At 42.7% G+C, this 23,794-nt stretch overlaps 3 protein-coding genes across 5 annotated transcripts; 1 reads left to right on the top strand and 2 right to left on the bottom strand.

Moving 5' to 3' along the window:
- Nucleotides 1-8,641: 8,641 nt before the first annotated feature.
- On the bottom strand, nucleotides 8,642-15,087 carry LOC106750464 (COP9 signalosome complex subunit 8). 2 transcript variants are annotated; one of them, XM_014630833.1, is made up of 4 exons: nucleotides 14,893-15,087; nucleotides 14,033-14,103; nucleotides 12,831-13,009; nucleotides 8,642-12,266 (listed from the first exon to the last, which is right to left on the bottom strand). In XM_014630833.1, exons 1-4 carry the CDS (start codon nucleotides 14,944-14,946, stop codon nucleotides 12,010-12,012), a joined length of 561 nt encoding a protein of 186 aa, XP_014486319.1. In that variant the 5' UTR covers nucleotides 14,947-15,087; the 3' UTR covers nucleotides 8,642-12,009. The 2 variants fall into 2 exon arrangements, with proteins under 2 accessions (XP_014486319.1, XP_014486320.1); XM_014630834.1 differs by lacking the exon at nucleotides 14,893-15,087 and adding an exon at nucleotides 14,265-14,436.
- Nucleotides 15,088-16,167: 1,080 nt separating this feature from the next.
- LOC106750418 (islet cell autoantigen 1) lies at nucleotides 16,168-19,086 on the top strand. 2 transcript variants are annotated; one of them, XM_014630746.1, is made up of 6 exons: nucleotides 16,168-16,436; nucleotides 16,736-17,004; nucleotides 17,121-17,463; nucleotides 17,561-17,836; nucleotides 17,909-18,536; nucleotides 18,629-19,086. In XM_014630746.1, the coding sequence occupies exons 1-6, from the start codon at nucleotides 16,426-16,428 to the stop codon at nucleotides 18,746-18,748; spliced, it is 1,647 nt and encodes a 548-aa protein (XP_014486232.1). In that variant the 5' UTR covers nucleotides 16,168-16,425; the 3' UTR covers nucleotides 18,749-19,086. The 2 variants fall into 2 exon arrangements, with proteins under 2 accessions (XP_014486232.1, XP_014486233.1); XM_014630747.1 differs by lacking the exon at nucleotides 16,736-17,004 and having other exon boundaries at nucleotides 16,169-16,436.
- A 152-nt stretch (nucleotides 19,087-19,238) lies between these two features.
- Nucleotides 19,239-23,708, bottom strand: LOC106750459 (armadillo repeat-containing protein 8-like). Its single transcript, XM_014630827.1, has 8 exons — nucleotides 23,541-23,708; nucleotides 23,330-23,403; nucleotides 22,469-22,919; nucleotides 21,898-22,395; nucleotides 21,351-21,642; nucleotides 20,237-20,760; nucleotides 19,792-19,958; nucleotides 19,239-19,678 (listed from the first exon to the last, which is right to left on the bottom strand). The coding sequence occupies exons 1-8, from the start codon at nucleotides 23,565-23,567 to the stop codon at nucleotides 19,642-19,644; spliced, it is 2,070 nt and encodes a 689-aa protein (XP_014486313.1). The 5' UTR covers nucleotides 23,568-23,708; the 3' UTR covers nucleotides 19,239-19,641.
- Nucleotides 23,709-23,794: the final 86 nt, after the last annotated feature.

Genomic DNA, 23,794 nt, shown 5'->3' with positions numbered 1-23,794 from the left:
GCAAATATTTATCTGTGTGAATGTAATATATTTTTCTTTCAGCGTATTAATCTTCTTGCTATCGATGCGAAAGAGAAAGAAACGGTGTCGTTGAGATTCGAATAGAAAAAAATTCGTGACATGCTCACAAAAAATTCAAGAACGATAGCCAAATGTGTCGCGTAACTGCATGCTTGTTCCAAAACGAACGTTCCATGTTTCATATATGCGTTCTGGCGTTTATTATTCCTTTGTTATAGTACTTTTTACCAGGCTTACAACACGATTGCGTTCTCTTAAGGTAATATTCCCAGAGAACACAAGAGAGATATATTTCTTCTTCTATCATTACAAGTACTGCCACACGAAATATGGAAATACCGCGTAATCTCAAAACTAATATTTCCTGGTACGAAACTCATATGCGCGCAACGTTCGAAATGGCAAAGTTGAAGAGTCCACGACGGGCGTCTATCGGGACGAGGAGCAAGGCGGGTGATTGAAATTAGAAGCTCGTGTAATCTGACTGCTCCTTATACAGGGCGATTGCAAAACGGTCTCGGACTCGGATAATTCTGTTTGCAGCGCAAGGATACCGCGCGGAAGAAGCGGCTCCGCGCTGGAACTTCCGAAGGGTTCTCCGGATTACTTCGCGGGCAGTCACGATATTGTTGCGAACAACAACACGGACGGGGTTCTATCGGGTCAGTAATCGTGGTACCGGGAAAAGAGCTTAGTCGTGTTTGTTTTTTGGAGTGCGACGGCACTAAATGCTGCCAATAGAAATGGAAGACTGGTCGAAGAATAGCGACCCCGCACGTTCCGGCGAACTTCCTTATTTCCTGATTAGGAGCAAAGGATGCGACGTAGCGGTGCCCGCCGCTTCCTTTAAACGCCGTATACCGTTAATCCCCCGTGGCGAAGAGAAAAGTTCCAAATGATATTATGATATTTAAATTTAAAACTGCTTATGTATTTCCAACATTTCTGTTTTTATCATTTTCGACAAACGTAGATAAGAAGAAACAAAAAGTGATCGTACATCCTTGTATCAATAAACTATATTCGATAAGGAAAATCGGCGTTTCCTTTCCAAGGGAAGCGATTTCGCGTTCATGGAGGGTCAGGATGTTCTTCCAACAGAATGACCAGATCTCTGGATAATTGATTGCCATTGTGGGTGTTCGGAGGGTGTTATCGAGGCTGAGCGGATTAAGAGCGCGGGAAAAGCGATATCTCCGTTTCGGGGCGGGTCGAGAATCCCTCGCTGCCGCGTTCTCAGGATCGGAAGCGCGATGTTATTGCTCGGCTAGCGCGATTTTGCAACAATATGAGATATTTTCTGCCGCGTTATGCAACGATGCGTATTCGCTCGTACTTCGCCGAGCACGAGAACGCTTAAACGACCGCAAAATTTCTACGATACGATCTATTCGTTGAGGCCGAGCTACTTATCGCGATAGCCGAGTAAGCCGGGCAAGCCGGTGCAGAAATCGAATCGGATGGCCGATTGAGAAGTAAGATAACTGAAGTTCGCGCGCTTAAAATCTTTCGCCCAAAATCCCTTTAGGATTTAGACTTCGGTTAATCGTAGATCGCTCTCTGATATATAATCAAAACGAGAATCTCTCTCTCTCTCTCTCTCTCTCTTTTCAATCGATTCAATTTTTAACGACTCGAATAACACTCGACGGAAATTATTAATATAATAATAGCATTAATAATATAATCATCCATAGATATAAATTTGTAATAATATATTGTACAAATTTAGAACTCAACATGTTAAAGTTCTGTTGCGCTAAATATTCCTTCTTCACCGTTTATCGTAATACTTCATCTATCTTTTACAAGAAAATATTAACACAATATTTTGCTGAAATATCAAACTCCACAACTCCTCCAGGTTTGCATTCTAAACTTGATTCCGAGTTGGAAGACCAACCTCTATACTTTCTCTACACCGCCTTATTCCTCGAGTTCTTTAATCGGATGAACGACCTTGAGTAACGGATGTAAGACTTTTGACGCGAAGGGCCTTTTTTCAGATCGATTCTCGTGAGCTCATGCGACGACGAATATTACGCAGGTGTTGCGCCGCTGAAAGTGCGCTACGAAGCGTTTGTTGTTCGATTAGGCGAGGGAAACGAGGAGACACCGGGGGACGGCAGGTCGGAGAAGAGAAGACACAATTGAATGTTGGCGGATCCGTGGGCGGGACGCAGTTCGATTGTTTCTTTATCGCGATCATCCTCGTTCCCTCTCCTGCGACCGCAATGGCGATCTCACCCGGCACAGTATTCCCGTACATTTATACAGGGTATTCCTCCAACCGTAAATTTCTCAGCAGGACCTCTCGGTCATATTACGTGCAATTTTCTCGTGGTTAACGTTAAGCTAATTATATCTTAGACAGATCCAATCCCGACCGGACAAAAATAATCCTCGTCCCGCTTCCAGGCCTCTAAGTTCAATTAGACGTGACCCATTAATACCTAACGCATCGAGCAACGTCGCGACGTGCCGTGACACTTGACATTAAATTTCGTATCGTTAATTTATTGGCCCGACTAATTGAAGATAAGATTTCATTGCTCATAAACAACCCCGAGGAATTAGTTATGCCAACATTTGCAATATTCACCGGATGATGCCGCAATTGCTCCGAAAAAAGAAAAAGAAGAAAGTGACGCAAGATTGAAAAAGGTCGGCAACCTTTCCCCTGATTTGCAATCGAAGACACACATCCGGCACACACAGTGGTGGGACACCCTGTAGATCGCGCCTTTGTCCCCGTTCGAGTTGGCCGACGAGTCGATGGTACTCCGGTGGGTGCGCTCAGAATGCGCCTTCTCCGCGGCATACCACGAGGAAAGAAAGCCGATCGTTACCTTTGCACAATTGCATCCCGTGCACGCGGAACGTATGCGCGATCGAACGAGGGGATCATCGATTTGTCTCGGGCCGAACTCCCCCGCGTGCTTTCGATCATCGTGGATACCAAAAGTCCTTATTACCCTGCCAGGTAAATTACGTTCACCGCCGCGTACACTTGCACACTCATTCGCACAATAAGATGAAATTTTCGAGAGAAGACTCTGAGAGGACTGTCGTCTGCCATTTCAAGTTAAGAAATAACGTTTCTCAATATCCGCACTGATATAGCGGATTATCCGTAGTTAAATCAAATTATATTCTATCACAGCTCTTTTTAGCTAAGCTGAAGTCTAAAATAAATCTCTAACATCGTTGAACTACACATATAACATTCGACTGTAAAAGGAGAAAGGAAAAAAGGAGGGGAAACATACATTTACACGTGATTTTCTAAGCAGAAATAATGTTACGCTTTCATAAAACAGATAAAATATGTTCCTTGAAAGAGCATGATCGATCGTCTCATGTTTGTTTTAGCGCTAACTTAACCTTTCAATCAATTTCTCTCCTCAGTTTGCCGATGTAAACCAATCGTACATGTTATAACCGGATACTTTTTTATCGGTACGCGTCGTTAATATACAAGTATCAGTGATACTGATGAAAAAGTAAAGAGACGATTCGACAAAATTAAATTACTTATATCGAAATTATCGGCGTATTGCTTCAGCTATGATAGCAAGAGAGAGAGAGAGAGAGAGAAAAACGGATTTCAACAACTCGGAATCCAAATCTGGAATACAAACTATTGAAGTTTCACGTTAATAGCACACGCGATATAAATAATAAAATATATCTCCTCTCTCGAAAAAAAAAGAAATGAGGAAAATTCGAAATAACCTGCTGTGACTCCACAATGTACTTTTCTTCGCGCCTTGTACAGCCTTCAATAAGAAGAGGTATAGCTCTATTAACTGTTCTAATGTTGAAAAATCATTTTGTGCGAATTGCCATAAAATGCTCCGATCGTAGATTGCAGGTGTGCATGATGATTAATCGTCATGGATCCCGAAGTGTCAAAGAGTGCTGAGAGCATGCGACTACTACTATGACGGAGACAATATGTTCAACGATCGCTGTCAGTACTTCTGGGCTCATCGCGATGCGTGGTGCGCATTACTTGAAGCGCACGTCAGCGGTAAGTATACCGACACACTTTCCGCGCGAACTCAGTTCGGTAACGAGCATTTCGATGACATAAGGCCCGCCGGATCCACGGGGAACACGACGACTCGGTCGGTTTCTAACGAGGGGGATGACGTCGATCGAAGAAAGAGGGAACCTCGGAATTATCGTCAGAATGCAAACTCCTGTGAGGTGGATTGCTCGATTACGCAACGAGGAGGCCATGCCGGATAATTGAACGCGAGAAGACACAGCGTACTCGTTCCGCTTTGAATCGTAATGACGAAGAGAGTGGTCATGTAGACCGTGGCTGTATTTTCCAGCATCCCCCACCGTTACCGGAGATTTTCTGAACGCAACGTTTCTCATTTTTCCGATCGAACTCGAGTCGAAATTTGAGTCGTACTCTCTAAATTTCTCGGAATGAGTTTTAGGTTAGAGTGATGATATTTTCACTCGCTTGGGAGCGAGTTCTCCGAGCGAGTGAAAATGCCGCCACTCTAACCTAGAACTCACTCCGAGAAATTTAGAGAGTACATTAAGTCTACTTGGTTCTACATTAAGTCTTCGTTAGGTCTTTTGTTGTATTGCTTTGATGCTACAAATGGAAAGTTATTTCCGTTTTCTCCACTTGAAAACTTGATGTAGAACCAAGTAGGGCCCAATGCAAGACCAACATTTTCAAAGGTAATTATCTTACCGTGATACTTGTGAATTTCCGAAATGTTCGCATAATTTTTCGGAAAGAATCTGAGGTAACGGAATAACTACCGAGCAGATCGTTTGTAGTCGAGACAGTGTGCATTATCCGAGCACTCGCAAACCGTTCATCAACGCGGAAGGCAGAACGTTTCAAAATCACAGGGGAAAGAGTAAAAATCCTACCATTTACACGCTTACGTATATTTTCGCGCTAAAAGCTTGAATCGGACTAAATGTCAGAGTAATAAAAAAAATGGTATAACTTGCACAATCCCTCCCCGCAATATAATCTTGCCCGTAGCTCTTCCATTATACGTAAAAGCCAGCGCGCTTTTCACCCGAGTCGCAAATCCGACCGCGACAGTGCGCCGTTATCGAGCGCCGCAGCATCGCGTCGCGATGCTTCGGAACCGCTCGCGCTCTCCGATTAGGTGAAAAATCCGCGCGACGCGGATAGTTGCGACGCAGATTCTTATCGATCACATTTAGAGGCGTGCAAGTAGCGTCCCGCGCGATAAAAATACCCTAGTAGTGGTATCAAGAAGAAAAGGTCACTCTGAAACCCGGGCGCCCTTTTCTCCTTACACGTATAAAACGAACTCGCGCCGTTGCCGAGCGCTATCGCCTTTAAACCTCGAAAATGCCCCCCCCCCCCCCCACGAAACCGTCCACACCCCTAACTCGATCCGGCACCCGAGAGGTCACGGGGAACCCGAGAAGAGGAGGAGAAAGGAGGTGGAGGAGAACGAAGAGGAAAATCGGCGAAAGGAAATCCTCGTCTCGCTCTTCGCTGGTCTCCCGCTTCTTCTTTTTCTTCATCATCATTATCATCATCAGTATCATCATCCGCTTTCCTCGTCCTCGACGTCTCACCCCGACGGCTCTTCCGCCGTCGCCGCCGCCACCACCGTCGCCGTGCGCGCGAGGGGACTTACGAAATCGACTAGTCGCGTTCGTTCGATTCGTGCCGCTCGCTCGCTCCGTTCGCGCGCGGAGAGCATCGGCGTTTTCCGCGACGCGCAAAGGTCACCGCCGCGCGCGCGAGCTCGCTCGCTCGCTCGGGAAAGAAGACGCGAGTCACCGGCGCGTACTCTTACGAGGGGAGGTCAGCTGAGGTAACCGGTGTGTAACCCGGCTCTTCCCTCTCGCCTCTCACCTTCGCGCTTAATGTTGCAAACTGATGCTCGCTTGTCTTCGCTAATACTCCGCGTCGCGTCGTGCGGACTCCAGGCCCTCCGTTGAAAGTCCTGAAATCGGGTACCGATACTGGCGGGCTACGCGTCGTGCGAGGCTTACGCAACATCCCGTTAACGGAGGGTGCTGCTCGAGTTAATCCGGGACACGCCCGCTTAACAAGCTTGAATCCATATTTTAATGCTTGTTATCATTCAGATATTTCACATATTTTCCGATATATTTTGTTTACTTTTAAATATTTTCTAACTTATTGTGAGAATAAAAAATGCTTTATGCTTCTAATCGAAAAATATTATAAAATACTTCTCTACGAGTCGGCTCGTATGAACTTTGCTCGAAGGTTAACTTTTGTGCGCTTGATTCTATCAGCAGATCGTGAATTTTCACGTGTAAACTTGAAATACTTGATTCTATAATCCTTTAATCACGATGTCGTATTTGTAACTTTCAGGATAAATCGAAAGGATGCGTTTAGATGTCTCGAGCGGCAACGAGACACTGTGATACGGTAAAGCGTTACGCGTCGCAAAATAGAAGTTGTCGACGGTGGACGATCGAACGGATAGAGGATCCACCCGTTAATGTCTGTATTCGCGGCGGCGGCTCATCATGGAGACTCCGGACCGGTGTTCTTTCACCGCTTGATAGCCGCTTCGATTACTTCGCCGTAGGGTGAATAAATTACATTCCCGTAAATCTCCGGCGCGAGGTTGGAGTTTCATTCTCCGCTTCGCGAAGGGATACAGTGTAAAAGCTGGATGTTTACGTTAATTCCATACACACGTCTTTCACGAAATATCAAAGTAATCACGGTCCTTAAAACTCTTTCTGCGTTTCTGCAAATTGTGCAATCACTTTTATAACACGTAGGAAAACACGTATATGTTGTGTCATCGCGTAGTATTTTAACAGCCGCAGCTGACAGACACTTATTTACCCGAATCGAAATTTTAGTCCTGCATTAAAGCCCCGTAGCAGCAACGTAATTCTGGCTTTAAGCGAAGCTTAAAATTTTTTATCTGTCGCACCGAAGCAAAAATAATACCTAAAATGCTGTAATTTGCACGAATTTTTATGAAATAAGCGTAAATTAAAATACTTTAGATGTCGCTTTTGCTTTGGTACGAGAAATTAAAAATTTTAAGTCTCGCTTAAAGCTAAAATAAGGAGTCGGTACAACATGGCCTAAGTCTAGTTTAGTTTCCTATATTAAATTTTCAAAGGTCATTTGTTATACTCCTTCGATGCTGCAAATGGGAAGTTATCGCCGTTTTCTCTACTTGAAGACTTACGGTAGAATTAAAATTTAGACTCTGGAGGTCTCAACTCCCATTTGTAACATTAAAAGAGCACTTATTGTGCTCCTTTGATGCCACAAATGGAAGCGTTTTCTCCACTTGAAGACTTAATATAAAATTTAAAATTTCGACTCGGATATTCTCGAGTATCTTTAAAGCGCTATGGAACCCGATACGATCCAAATTCGTGTATCGTATTACATCAACATGTTACGTGTCGCACGCTAAATTTCAATTATTATTCGATATATGATTATATATCGATTACGCTTCACTATATACGTCAACTACGTCCACTTCAACACTGAAAGAAATTATAGTTATTCTCGGTCTCAATCATATCCTTTTTTCTGGTTTTAACCAGAAGAATAATAGTTGGAATAATAGTAGAAATATACTCGTATATAAGGTTATTATCATTGATACTTATATATAGTTAAAAATATAGTAAATTTTCACCGAGAACTGTGTCGAAAAATGATTTCCTTCCCCGAGACAGCCGAATTTGGACGCGCGGCAAAGTAACCGGTCTGACTTCCAAAGTGCCAAGAGGGCAATCACTTCCCTCGTTAGCCCGCTAAATCGAGGATGCAACTGAATCGGCGGACCCGGCCAAGACAAATTCCCCTGGACCCGGCGAGCCAGGTTTCACCGAAAGGTTAACGAAGACCGATAGCGCCGCGAAACACCGTGTTCGACAATACGCGAGCGAGGCGCATCCACGAAGCGGCTACGTCCCGCGAAGAAGCGCTCGTGATCGTCGTACCGCCCTCCCCCGACGGCGAAAAAGAATATCGGCGCGATATCGCGATGCAATCATCGGCCGGCCGGAGAGCGACGATGAATCTGCATTATTCAGCGAACGGCGCGCGAGAGCGGAGCTCGTGGAAACCGCGCGTACGAGGTACAAGCCCGGGGTCGGGCCCCGTCATCGGGCCGTCCGGGGCCACATCCTGGGCCGCGCTTTGCAACCCCCCGCTGATCCCGAGCGCCTTTTTCGATACCGATTATTGCGCCGATCGCGCGTTCCCGATACGGAACGGCGCGTCTAGGATAGGCCGGCACGCTTGTACGAGCGCGTGGGAACACGCCTTCCTTCTCCTCCGCCGCGTTCTTCGACAGGTTGGTCGCGCTTTTCTGCGCGAGCATTCCCACGTCGGAATTAACGCGCGCGAAAATTAGTGCGCGCGATGATCCGCCCGGGCGGATCGCGATTCTAACGACTTCCTGCACGTCGCGAAAACGACGACGGGCGGGGATCGAGGCTACCACGCGCGATCCCGAGACGCGGAAGGCCCGTGGAGATGTTTCACGAGTCGGCGTCACGATACTACTCGTGAAGACCGTTCAAGTCGCGCAAAAAAGAAAGGAGTTGTTGCCGACACACTTGGATAGAAGTACAATTGTACGGCGATGGAAAGTTTATTCGACATGAGAGAATTATAACCAAGTGTAACATCACAATTGTTGATTGATACAAAATAGTACATATTTAGGTGGCATTATATTTGCAAGAAAGAAAAGAACAGTTTTTATACCGGTTGCAGTAGACGATTTCTCGCGCAATATATTGGTCTAACATTAGTTATCTTGGTATTCACTTGGGATATATTGAGCGAATGTTGCTCAATATAAAGTCGGCCGGACAGATTAGAATATGGATCCGACTCGATCTTATCATTCGAGGGTTCTGTTATCATATTCTGCCAATAAATTCTATTATATTTCTGCTAGCAAGTTGTCAATAAATTGATGGCAGATACTGCGCAACATCTGCTTCTGCTTGGTTTCGCTGTCTGGCTGGCTTTATATTGAGCAACATTCGTCCAATAAATACCAATATATCGCCAATGACATGCGTTACTAGAGTATAAACTGATTTTAATGTAATGAGATTTATATGAGAAAAACACATTTCAATCTATTCCGCGAAAAAAAAGAGCAACGTTGCACAAAGGCTTTCACCGTCGTGACTCCGGAGGGTACGCCATGATATGCATGTTCTATCCTGCATAATAGAAGCGCGATCCAGCGCAGACGAGCGTTTCGACTTCTCGTTAGCATGCATATTCCTCGCGAAATATCCGCGAACCCGGTCGGATCGAATAATGCACCGTGCGCACGGAGATCGAAACAATCGTTCGCGAGGAAACGCGGCAGATCTCCGTGGCGATTCTCACGTTCGTCGACGCTCCTCGAAGCGCCGAGGAGAGCGCCGCGTTAAGACCACAGGTGTGAGAATCTGGCGGAGGTGCGTTACGTAGAAGACAGTGAAGAGCTACAAACATCGCCTACAATCCCTTTTGATCAATATATATTTGGCGTTAATTTTAACTTCGCGATTATAGGTAATACGTGTTAAAATAATGCCCAAATAATATTCACTCAAAAATAGACGCAACGCGAATAAGAATTTATCATCTATTAATTAAGCGGCATTTCAGAGTTTACAGAAATGTTTTCAAGTCACTTTCGTGTCGTCGACAAACTCTCGAGATTTATCTTATATTGAGGAGAAAAAGTGGTAGAATCAACGAAATATCCCGAAATTTTACATTCGATACACTAAGTTTTCAAGTGAAGAAAACGGAAATAAGTTTCCATTTGTAGCGTCAAAGAAGCACAATGTAGACCCTTTGAAAACATAGTTAGTTTTACATTATGTTTTCAAGGAGACTCTTTGAAAACATAATGTAAAACTAACATTTCGACTCGAGGTTGCTCAGACGAAGACAATTTTTTCAAGCACAACCTTTAGCCCACTGAAGAAATTATACAGCTGCTGTAATGAGTTATCAATTGATTCAACGATTGCGATTTGGTCACTGTATCAACTCAAAGTATCGTTACACCAACGCGTAATTTGTTCGGTGTAGATATTTTTTTTGAATAAGAGTGACCGTCGACCTAACGTCGATCCAACCGGTTTTTTTTTCTAAGTGTAGAATGACACGTTCCTTTGTTCGTTTCTTGAAAAAGTCGGGAATGATGATCATTATTGTACACAGAGAAGTATTCGGTCAGAGAGAAATGTAATAAGCAACGCGCGTATCTCGACGATTATATCGCTCTTGCCCTATAGCGTAGGAAGAAATCCCGCGGTCACTTCGAGACGGCGTCTTTTCAGCATTCTGCAGAGTGATAGGCTCGAGGTGCGAGATTAGCGACGCGCGTGCGAGAGCAACGCGATCTACGTACTAACGACGCGTGTAGGACCGGCGAATACTGGTGCAACAACTTTCTCGAGTGCGCCGGAGCCCAAAAAAGAGCAAGGCTCCGAGTAGCGGTGCGCTGCGGGGGGAGACCGCGAGCTACCTGCCCGCCGGTCTCCCCGAGAATACCCGCGGGATTGCGTAACGCGATCAGCGGCACAGCACATAACAATGCCGCTCGGCCCGGAATCGATTTCATAGAGAATTGCCGCGCGGAGCGTGCCCGGAGCACACCTCACATACCTGTCCGCGCGGCGGACTTTTCCGAGCCCGGGAGGACTTGATTTGCGTGACGTAACCCCGCTGAATCTCCCCGGCGATTTTTCGCGCACGCCGACCGGGCTTTCACGCGCGAACGCTCCCGCGGAAACACGCTCGCCTTTGCCGACCGTCGTCGCAGCGAGAGTCCGTGTGGAAATCGAAATTATCGCGGTTCCCGTCGTTATTTTAATAACGCTCGATCTCGCTGATTCAGAGCGAGTTCTCACCAATATCGATGAATTTTCGTCTCACACGGTGCTGACTAGAAGGGAGAGATATCGGGAATCCGCACTATGTCGATCAGTGTGAATGCGAAGGTGGACTCTACAAACCCCGTAATATAGGCCGCTCGACGTGTTCCTTTTTCTTTCTAACTTTTCGCTTTTTTTTTTCTCCAACAGTGATTGTTCGGCAACAATGCAAATCGAAGGGAAGTTGCTCGCGGTCGTTCATCAATTTGTGTTACACTCGAAAATGTGCTTTCGCTATTAGCAGCTCTCGGGAACGCGTATTTGACTGATGTCAATGGGAATGTGTGTTGCGGTGAGGACAATGGTGGTCGGTGAACACAGAGGGGGAACAAATACACACTCACTTGCTTGTTATTATAACACACTTTATCAAAATCGAACGCCGCTTTGAACAAGACAGTTTCTTCCTCACCTGTACTTTCCGTCGATCGATTCACGCGAGAATCACGCGTGAGGATTGTTAGCACGTCGCGCACGTGTCGCGCGCGCCGGAGAGGCACGTTCGTCGCACTATAGAACGTTAACGACTACCTGCACGATTCTAACTGCGGCGATCCACTTTGATAATTACAACGATGCGAACGGTTGCTAACGGCGAGTATTTTCAGGGAATCCACATCGGGTAGGCAACCGCGCAGGGGTTGAGTCGGGGGAGGGGAGGAAAAGAAGAGTTCCTCACGGTGGATCCCGCTCTGCAAATGCCAGTCCGCCCGCTCGCACGCACAGCTGATTATCGATTAATATAGTTGTTGACTCCACGCTTGCGAGAAGCTTCATTGAATTATCCTTCCGATCGAACGGACAAATCGCGTAGGTAGCTTTCTCTATCCATCTCTCTTCCCCACTTCCCTCGGTCTCTCTCTCTCTCTCTCTCTTCTTCTCGCCGGGTATACTTATTTTACAACCGGGGCACGGATGATGCTACTTTTGGCGCGCACTTCCTTCTTTATATAATAGGATTACTTGCGCGTATGTACAAACGGTTAAAGACGGCGCTGAGATTTTTCGACACGTGTTTTTTACCCGTCGGGATCGGGGGGAGAGTCCTCAATTCTCTAGGAAGGACACGAATTGTGTGAGCTTCTGCAGCTGGTCCTCAGTCAGGCAGACCTCATTCGACAGATTGCACTCATCCTCGTCAGGCTTGCGCGGTTGCACCATAACGCCATCGATGCTCCAACCCCTGTCAATCGCGGTCCGTCGCGCCTCGTCCAACGAGAGCCCGGTCACCGATGCCAAGACCGTCAAATCCAGCGAGGAATATGCCTTCGATATCAGCTTCATCATCCGTTCTCGTACCTTGTCTACAAAAATTGCGGACAAAACAGGGGCTCCGTTATCTCGAGGCGCGAAGGTATCCTCTTGCTTAACGAAATAAGTTCCGAGCAAGGAACTTCATTGCTTATAGATTCCACTTGAATAATCGATTATCGGCCAGTGTTGTAATCGCGATAATTTTAGAGCCAGACGATGGACTTAATATACAAGCCACGATTGCCGTTAATCGCGATAACAAATAGTTTAGACGAGTTAATTTCTCCGAGTATAAAACGCCTCTAAATAGAGCTCTAAACGAGGAGGTTAATTTATCACGACTAATATAAAAGGCAGAGTGTAGTATATATATGTTTTGTGTGCGCAATAGTACAAGGTATAAAAATAAAAAACCTCTGATGCTGAATAAATTATATGTGTAATGACCAAAGATTACAATAGTTATGACACCAGGAAAAATTGAATTATTCGAAATATTAGATAACAAATGTAACAACCGATTTCGCCTAATTATCATTCTTTTTCAAGTGGCTGAGTTTCTCGTTCTATTAATTCGTTTTACCAAACACAAATAGTTCATGACACGCTCCTACCTTTAAGTGCTGTCATAATGTCCATGACATCCTCACTCCATTCCACATTGAGAGCCACGTGTACCGCTGCCCAATCGCGTTGCCACATCCGCTGTCCTACCAACCATATCCGTCCGAGTTCTTCGTTCGCGGCCTTCACGTTGGGGGGAATTCGCTTCCAGAAGTATTTCGCGTTGCATCTGCGACGTCGGTCGTTTTCATTCAAACAGACCGATCGATAAGAAGAGAACAGGCGCGCCCGGGCGCCGCGAGCAGTGCACCCAACGAAAATAAGATTGGCCTCGAATAGATCATTTTGCGGCTTCATATTCACGGAATGTCATACGACGTGTGACGCAAAGCGCGTTTGTCTCCGGAATACGTCTTTAGCATCGAGAAAAACAAAAATAACCTCGGGTCGTATAATCCGCAAAGGATTGTAGAGAAATGAGCACAACGCGTAGAGGCCAAAAAAATAACGTAGTCATTCAAGAATCTAACGGAAGTTGAGATCCTCCTCCCAAAAATATAGTAGCGAGCAGAATGTATTTAAAAAATCCACAATATTTGACATAGTAGTAAGATATGTAAGTAAATATTAATTCTTTCTTATAAAATTGGGTAGCCTCGAGACTCCATACTTATTAAATTAAAACTTTTATTAATATAACTTCAAGATAAATATGTTTCATATATTGGTGATAATGTAGAGTCAATATAATTAGTGATTTAATCAACATCGTCTTGATATAATATATAACCAATAATATGAAATATGTAATCTCAATTTCGAATTACCAATTTAAATAAATTATATACAGTTGCATTGATATACTTATAGCATACATTTCAATATTTATTTCATCATATCAATATATTAATATATCACATACTTTACTCCTTATATGTCATGCTTTAATAAGTTGCAATATACTTATAACTCAATGAAGCACAATATATAAAGAGCAAAGTGTAAATATTACAACGTTAAAAATCCTCATGCAGTTTAGACATCATTTATATACATATTATATAGTTATAAAATTTTAATTCATATATATATATATAAGTCTGTGGTATAAGTCGGTGGCTTTTCCTGGCATGACAGACTGTCATTGGAACAGTCATATAAGAGAATTCATTTAAATATCAATTTAAAAGATGAGGGTACATCTTTAAACAGGAGTAAACAATGCGGCAGTATAAAAAGATTTTCTACTCACAGATCATTCTCGAAGAGATATGTCGCCAACAATTGCACATATGGTTGTGCACACGTAACTTCATCTGGAACCTGTAACAAAGAGACAAGTAATGAGTTGATATTTTTCTCATTAGAACAACCTATCGAGTTAAAACGTACTCTATTATCAGCGCGATCACCGTAAAACGAGCAAATAAATCAATGACACTCGGCATAACCTATAAACAATTCCGACGCGGCTCGAGACTCACCTCTAATTCGGTTCTTTCCAATTCATTAATTAACTGGCTGAGATCCATGAGTTATCGTTCTATTGTTTAGGTGAAAACGTTAATAACGGTAATGGAAAATCTCAAAGGTACGCTGACACCGAAAGCACAAACATGAAGCGAAACGCAAACAGCTGAGCACGGATGAAATAAGCCGCGAATACAGAGAGAGGTTAAGTATTAAACAGCGCCATCGTACGACGTATACACGATACTATTACGACACAAAGTAAAGATCGATAATATCGGTAATATTATCACCCAGGAGTAATAATTATGAATAATTATGAATTGTAATAATCATATGTGTGTGTAACTAAAAATTCAGTTTTATAAAAATATATAGCAAAAAGGTAAGAAAAGTGGATAAAAACTTAAGAAACTGCATTATCAAAGAGCAAACATTTACAGTTAAATATATATATATATTTTTTTTTTATTTATATTTGCATTTATATATATATATTCCGTATTTCTCACATTTAATGTAAATTCGCAAATGGAGCGTACGATTTGGCACTGCAAACACATCCTATCTTTTTCATCTCCCCCCTCCACCCTCCTTCTCTCCGCTGTCTATGTCATCGATTCTTATTTCACTAATATTTACCAATATTTTCTTCGATGAGTCAAAGGATGCAATGCGTGAACTCCGAACTGCCATAACATGACGAACGCACAATATTTTACTTGATATTTCCGGCGAAAATCCGTGTCCGAAACTCTCGGCTCATCGAGAATGTAACGCGTAACGGTTTAAGAATCAAAGTTTCAGCTACCATAAAGCAACGAACGCGCGTCATGTTGATCGACACTCCCGACGAATCGTTATTTTCGACGCTTATTTAACGATATTCTGTCACGACATTCGAGCGACATTTATTTTTGGCACTCCCGGCGGCACAATAATTCACGCGCGAAATTCATCTTCGTCCAGCCGAAATTGTGACACGTAACGGAACTGTTCTCCGAAAACCAGCTTCCGTCCATCGAAGCAATTTCGATTCTCGAAGTATTAAACACGCAAACTTCACTCGATACTCCCAACGGTCCATTTCTAAATGTTCACTTCCAAAGATTATTTTACGGTATCTTATCAAAATATACGAACGAAACTCTTACTTTTGATAGCCTCGACGATAATACGCGCGTAAAATTCTCTTTCAACGGTTTGAAAGGATAAAATGTAGTGATATGAATTATAACTACCATAACCGCAGATTTTGACCCGAAACTTCCAACGATTCATTCCGCAAGATGTTTATTTTCCGTGACTATTTAACGATATCTGACGATTCTACGGTGCGACGAAACTTACGTGCGATGCTCCCGATGATGATAACTCACGTTTTAACCCAAACCACGGAAAATACGGAACGACTTTTCGTACTTCGTACTGCTGTGTCGCGAAACGTTCATAACTGAGTGCGCATGTCAGGCAGCGTTCAAAAACCCTACTCGACGGATAGCATTTAATCGACCAATCAGGAGAAAAAGATTTCTTTATCATGATTGGTCGATACAATTCTACTCTACCTATCGAGTAGGGTTTTTCAATGCAATCTCACAGTGGATGCAGGTCTTCCAACCTATCAACGTTTTCACTGACAAATAGAACTCAACTGTATATTAGACCTTTATTTTCAAAATAATGTACATTCGATCACAGAACGGTTGCTACCGTTCTGTGGCCGAGTATATGATTCGTTAACAAATACATAAAAAATTTAAAGTTTTCTCTTTAAAACGCCTGTATCACATTTTCGAATCAGGCTTCGAGGTCATTGCAATTAATTATACGCATAGAAATTAATCGAATCGAGAGACATCGAGTAGATAATCGACTTCTTGACAAAAATAGGAATCGAATATCGATTTATAGGTCGATTATCACCCATCCCATGTCTAGCCTTCGTGGCTTTCTTGTCAGGTAAACTGTCATCTCAGGAATGATCCAATCGTTGTAACGGTATTGGCCGCTTCAATTTTATCAATTGTGCAGTAAACATTTAATCCATGGCGTGCAAAGAACGATATAAGTGCACTATGTGATAGGTTGAGTTGCGATACAGTTTCGAATCCATGTTCTGCAACTGTAAACACTAACTCACTCGCGCTCCGATTTATCAGCAAGTCTTCCGTCATGAATGCTTAGTAAGTATTCCCTTACTTAAATATCAATGTCTTGAAATTAATATTAAGCTTGGCTTGCGCTTATCTTGCTAATAAATATTGCGTTTAAGAGTGACGACGATATTAAACCTTGTAAAGCAAGGTCTGTTTCCAAAATCATCAACTATATCAAATCAATACGGTAGTTTATACATCTCTTCATTCCATTAATAGACTTCGTGTAAAATGAGCCATATCTGTGTTACCTTTTGTTGAATATAATATCTATATGTCTTGGTTAACATAAAACTTACAAGAAACCTTTCTCATACCATATATAGTAACAGAAATGCACCAGGTATATCAGGAAATGCCTTTGATTGTTGGGTTCAGAAATCTAATATGCATGATGATTCGGCTATAACAAAAATGCAACATCAATTCTGGGTGACAAAGCAGGCTTTGTCCCGGAAGTTGGGAAAAAAGGAAGATGAATGTATAATTGCTTCGGACGCTGAGCTGGATGCGAAGTTAGAATTGTTCCGTAGTATCCAAGAGTCCTGTTCATACTTACAGAGAGTTATCGACAGATACCAAGAAAGATTATGCAGTATGTCGTAACATAAAATAACAATCATTAATATTAGTATTATAACAATTTGCCTTTAAGATAGCTTTGATTAATATTTATAATAATATATTAATTTAAATGTTCCACATATATAGATTTAGCTCAGGAAGAAAATGCTATGGGACGTTTTTTGAAAGATGCTGGTAAACAGGACAAAACCCGTGCTGGCAAAATGATGTCAGCAGTTGGCAAGTCTTTATCATACTCTGGTCAACAAAGACTTGCATTGAGAGCACCCTTAGGTCGCTTATATCAAGAGGTGGAAACATTTAGGCAGAGAGCTATTGAAGACACGTTACAAAATGTACAGGCGATGGAAAAAGCTCGTACAGAATACCGAGCTGCTCTGTCATGGATGAAAAATATTTCACAAGAATTAGATCCAGATACGTCCAAACAATTGGAAAGATTTAGAAAAGTTCAAACACGTGTCAGACAGTAGGTTTCATTTATGTAATGTGCAAGAAATTTAATTTAGTTACATTTTAATATATGGGATATATTGTACAGATAACATAAATTTATTACATTTTAGGGGCAAAATGGCTTTTGACAATCTGGCTCTCGATTGTCTCCAGAAGGTTGATTTATTAGCAGCAGCAAGGTGTAACATGTTTAGTCATGCCTTAGTTTTATACCAGACGACTCTCCTGAATTTTACCAAAAAATCCGCACAAGCGTACTCTGCAATAGCGAATAGCTTTAAAGGCTATCAGCACTATGACTTTACAGTTGTACGAGAACTAGCTGAAACCTCTAGTAAATTGGCACAAGAAACTGGCGGTGATGACGACCCAGAGGAGAAAGACAAGTAAGTTACGAAATCAAGATCAAGATAATATACACATATCATTATTTTCCTCTTTTATAATATTCTTTATAGATTACCATTCTTCGACATGGACTATCATGATGACGTTGAAGAGGCTCAAGAGGCTACTGCAAATTCAGAAAATGCATCAGAGAAAAATAAGCATGATGAGAAACTCTTGGACATAGAGGGTGAACCAAAGGACATACTGATAGGTTTAGACGCCATCACAGATTCGTCTAGGAACGGCGTTGTGCACGATAGTAATGACGCAGAAAATGAGAAAAGCCTCGAAGAATTCTTTGGAAATCTAATCCTGGAGAAAGATGTCTGCGGTGGCACTGGACAATTAGTTAAGAAGAGCGGAGAAAACAATCATTCTGAGTTCGATAAAAGTTCCGAGGAGCAGAAGTTGGCGATGGATATATTCGGGGAGTGCAATACAAACTTCAGTCTGGCTAATTTATCTCCCTTGTCGTTAGAGGCTCAACAGCAGCAGCAATCGTTAAATCTGTTGGCCTCCGAAAGCGCAGTGCTCTTCGACGAAATCCTGAACGATAAGCAGTGCGCCAATAACAGTGACTGGGAAGGAATGTCGAGTGATACTTTTCTACCGCCAAATATTTTGAAACAGAGTCTCGGCGATGCGGCGCTAGGTATGGGACAGAAGAATAGTACAACCAACAACACGGACGACAAAGTAAGTACGATTCGTAATCGTAACGATAAAATCTAATAGCAACAAAATGAAAGTCTCGTGAAAGTAATGCGACAATTCTGATATTTTCGTAGAAAAAGAGTAAGACAGGAAAGCAAAAAGGTAACTCGTGGTTGGACTTGTTCGCAGAATTGGATCCGTTGGCTAATAATCCAATGGAGAACCTATCCGGTGATAGTAATGCTTCTGCTTAATTTGCAAAGTGTTATAACGGTGCATCGCTCTGACACGATCACTTTGTACTTGTAACAAGGAAAATTAATCAAGCTATCATTTGTCCAAGAGTATGATGACGATGCAGTGAGCGTTCGGTTCACGGTGTTTTCACTTCGTACATTTTTATCAGTATCTACCAGTAAGCTTTTAAATTTAACATTCCAGATTTATTTTCAGTGAAATCATCACAAGAATCAAAAGTATTCGCGAATTACATGACTTTTCATATAAGCTAGATATATTTACCAAAGATATGTAATGTTTTAATTAAACATTATGCTAGTCATGTTTTCTTTAAAATATATTGCAAAAGATCTTCAAGGTAAATAAATTTACTATGGAATTCTTTCAGTGTAGAGAGAGAGGGAGTTCTAATGGGTATGTTTAATAAGGTGTGGAAGTATATACATACATATATATATATATATATATATATATATATATATATATATATATATCGCGTGAGAGTGTATTTGCTTCCTATTTATTTCAAGTTGTTACTTGTCCCTTTAATTCTTTCTTATTGCATACGATAATTCGTGTCTGAAGCCTCTGCTTGTAAGCTAACGAGATTAATACATATCAAACATTTCTCTCAATATAAGCGAACGAGTTACACTGCGCGCATTGTGTGTCTCTCTTTCTCTCTATATATTTATATATACTTAAATTATAAATAAATATACGTCGAACAGATTACAGGCATAGGCTCAGAACTATCGGTTTGTTCGCTTTACTTATAAGTTTCGAGCACTTATACATCAACCGAGAAGTGATCACAGTCTTAACACTAAACTCGTAACGTACTTCAAATATAAAAAAAAGAGACGAAGTCAAGACCTAAACTTCATTTTGCCGGTATATTCGAAGTTCAAGCATCGTAGAATTGTGCCAAGGCAGTCTTGACTCTGAAACAAAAATGATAATGATAAGATGATTCGTGCGTGAGAAGTTTACGACACATGATAAACGTCGCTGGAGTACGACGGCAATAATATGTCATGTTATTTATCTTTCTTACTTATCAAACAATTGAGAGTCTTTCGTGTGACGTAGCTGTTGCAAAATACGATAAAGGCCTAATTCTCTGAGACGCGCTTGCCGTTGCGCAGCACCAGGTTCCTCTCTCCAGACTAGGTTGCACACACAAAAAATTGCCGCAACTTGCAGTTTTACGTTGCTATGCATCTGAACAAAACATACACCATGAAATCGATAGTCGTGTGTGAACATTCGCATAAGAGACAATTATTGCACTAACAGAGATAGAGTTCGGATATGCGAATGCTCGAGTAGTAATCTATTTAGTGCAACTTCAAAATGAGTTGATGCTATCTTTTGTCGCTCTATTCTATCGAAGATAAACCGTCCATAAACTGCTAATTCGCGGAGACCAAGACTCTATCCATTACTTAGGATTAGGAATGTGCAATTGGTAGTGATATTTGTGATAACAGCGTACGAACCATATAATCCATAAGTTTCTTAAGCACGTCCTCGTTAGCCATGATATGATCTCTGGCTCGATCGCCGTCCGCAACATTCGCTAGGATGCAGAGAGCCTGTTCCTTGACGTCTGCCGGATGTTCCGGGTCCTCCAGTACCAATATAACCGCCTGCATAACGTGAGCGGCATGCTCGCCCATAATGCGATCTATGTGAGCTTTAGTAGAGAGTAAATTTCGCAAGAGGCCCAGCGTTTTCATGAGAACGGCTAATTCCGGGTCGGCCAGGAGACGAAAGATTTGATCAGTACCCAGGCACGAGAGTATTTGCGACTTAACCCGTTGCTCCGCTCGAAAAGCCACATTCATCAGCGCCCAAATCCCGTTCAGTCGGAGTGCCGGGTCGGGTCGTTTAGTGAGAGAACACAACAACTCGACTCCGCCGGACTCGAGAATCGGCTCTTTGCTTGGACTAAACTCCAACAGTAAGTTACATAAAGTGCTCGAGGCAACAGTTAACAAATCATCTTCACTTTCGCCTCTACCTATATTACAACGAATAACAATAATGTTAATAGCAATCCATAAAAGTTGACGATCAAATGCTAATAATAAAAGCTAATTATTAAGCACTAAACACTTTATCTGTCTTGATTTCTTCTGGTAAAATAGTCTTACAATGAGAAAATTAATATTCGCGTATTTATCATGTCCCACGCATGGAAAAAATGCCACTCCTGCTCTGTAAATTCACGTCCCTCTTGGAAGATAGAGAAAGAAAGAGAGAGAAAGAGAGGTAGCAGTGTCCGTCAATCTGTCTGCGCCTAGGAATATCCATTAGAACATATACTTCTTTGCTAAATATCGTACGGCTTCAACGGTAATTCGAGAGTTGCCTTTTTTTCAATGCGTGTACCTTCGTTCAACTGTCTGCCTTATACCGAACCAAGAATTTATATAAATAATCGTCAAATGTCGAGTTTTATGCATTATCTTTTCTCCCTTCTTTTTGACCTAAATGTTAGCCCCGAAAATTCAAGCCAAACATATGTTTGTTGCACATGCAATGTATACACGCAACATACATATTTCTCAGTGTTTACTGTAATGTTCATTGCAATCTACTATTACTTACCCTCCAACCCTTTCTCCGCTCCGTGTAACAACTGCATTAACGGTCTCCACACTGCATGATCTTGAAACGTGGTACGAAGTTGCTGCACACTCCTCGACAGGGAATGCAAGCATCTAACCGCGGCTAAACGAACACGGGATCCGCCAGGATCTTGAAGACCAGATACTACTTGTTCCATAAGACTTTCGGTCTCGATAATACGCTTCCGTATATCCTCATCATTAGCACCGAGAGACGCGAATGCTCTAAATGCAGCTTGTCGCATGTCTTGTGTTAGCGCTGCATCTTGCACCTAAGCATACGAGATCATCATCAAACTCTAACGGTCCCTCAGATTGACGCTAAAGTCATTCAATAATTCGTGTTTTACAGACTACATGATGAAAAGTCCAAGGGGCGCACAGATCACTGTCAGGGAAATTTTATCCATATAACAGATTATATGTATTCGTTGATAAAATTATTTTTAATATAAAAATCGAAGAGAGATCGACGAGTTAATTCCCCTTTAAATGCATTTGCACGTATTTAACGCGGTCGTGCTTACTTGCGGATGCGGTCGCAACAGTTCGGCCAACGTCGGTATCAGATGATTGCTAATCGAGGCTAAACGTTGCAAATCCGTATCAACCTCGGTGAGGTACGCGAGCGTTTCCGCGGCGGCGACCCTCTCACGTGGTGGTCGATCCCGGTGACACAGTCTTACGAGACAGGGTAAAGCGCGATATACAACACGTGGGTCTGTAGACTCCAATGCTCCAGCTCTGTGCATGTATGCTACGCATCTAGCTGCCTCGAGCTGTATCAGCGAATTCTTTTCGCGCCCCATCAATTGTCCCAACGCTACCGGCACCACTTTAGATGACACAGCATTGTTGATGGTGTTGGCGTGCGCCACCATCGACGAGACCATTTGGTTTTGGTAACACATGTTCGCTAAACAGGCCAGAGCCGGTAATTGCACGTCAGAAAGCGGAGAATCCAACTGCAGCGCCAATGTTTCTACGGCTCCACCTTTCGACAGAGCGTTCTGATCGTCCGCCGTCTGATAAGCAAAAATGATCGATTAGTTTTGTCTTCCATTTCGCATGATTTTCCGCGCCTTTACACTGCCATACCTTACAAGCTGTCGTGAGAATCGTCGCCACGCATACTTGACAAGTAACCGATCGACTAGCCAGGGACAACAATCGCGGTATTATCGCCGGATCACGATATATCGCCTGAACTGGCGCTGCTGTGTGCTGGAATATCGTGCGCAAGCATCGCAAACAGGCCTCGTGTAAAAGATCGGCTATACTCGCTTTCCCTTCCGTGAAGACTTCAGGAATTGGTACAGTGAGCATAACTCCGAGGAGAAATGGAATTACACCTAGATCTATGAGCGCTAGTACATGCTGATCTGTTCCCTTGGCTAAGGATCCCAGTGTTACCGCTGATTCCAACCTTATACGATCGCTGATGGTACCGCTGGGATCGCCAAGCAATTGCAACAGCCGGGGCACAACACCTTGAGCTATTACCGAACCTTTCTGTCGATTGCTGCCGATCACGGAATTTTTCAGACATCTGAGACAGATCAGCCATATCGAAAATCTTACAATTTTCAATAGTTCAGGATGAAAGCAGATTTAATTTCATTATATAGAATATATGTATGGGTGTATGCATATAAATACACACATATGATAAAACATGGGAGGAGTGAGAGGAATTTCGGCAAAAGGGAGAGAAAGAGGGTGAGAAAGAGAAAGAGAGAATATAAGAGAAGAATAGGTAGAAACGGTAAATAATATCATATATGTAATAATATATAATATAATGGGCACATTAGAAGTTTTGCTCTGGATCGGAAGGAAAATTTTCACTGCAACGTTATATCGCTCCTCGATCTACTCCATAGAACGTTATTCCCACTAATTGACGGTGACAGGTCGATGCTTCCGATCGAGTTAAGGTTAAGCACAATCTTCACTCACATAATCGCTTCCAGACATTTCTGCTGGTCCGGTGAATAGAGCTCGTCGATATAGCTCCTCGAGCTCTCGATGTCCTGTAAAGATCGCGAAAAGATCATCGAGTGATTTCGGGCAGAGCGCAGCAAATTGTGGTGGATTTGACGAAATACACGTCCGTTGGAACGTCAAACGACAGTAGTGTTATCGGACCGGTATCCGGCACCGAACTCACCATGAACGGCTGCATAACCGACACCATGAGTACTTTGGCCGGCGTTATCACATAAATGTTCGGATAACCAAACGCTCAACTCTGTCAGCCTGTTCACGGAAGAACCGCCACGAGGAACCGTCAAATCCAGCTTGCGTACTACGTATGAACGTTCGCGACTGGATTCATTGCGCTCTCGCGTTCTAAAATAAGCTTGCTATTTGTTGCCAGTAGTGCCAACGTTATCTGACGATATCCAAAGGTTTGTTCTCTCT

This window comes from Dinoponera quadriceps, unplaced genomic scaffold (assembly GCF_001313825.1).
Source record: "Dinoponera quadriceps isolate SergipeBrazil2010 unplaced genomic scaffold, ASM131382v1 scaffold5784, whole genome shotgun sequence".
Classification (NCBI taxonomy): Eukaryota; Metazoa; Arthropoda; class Insecta; order Hymenoptera; family Formicidae; genus Dinoponera; species Dinoponera quadriceps.
The sequence above is the reverse complement of the archived record's forward strand: the minus strand, read 5'-3'. Positions and strand labels throughout refer to the sequence as shown.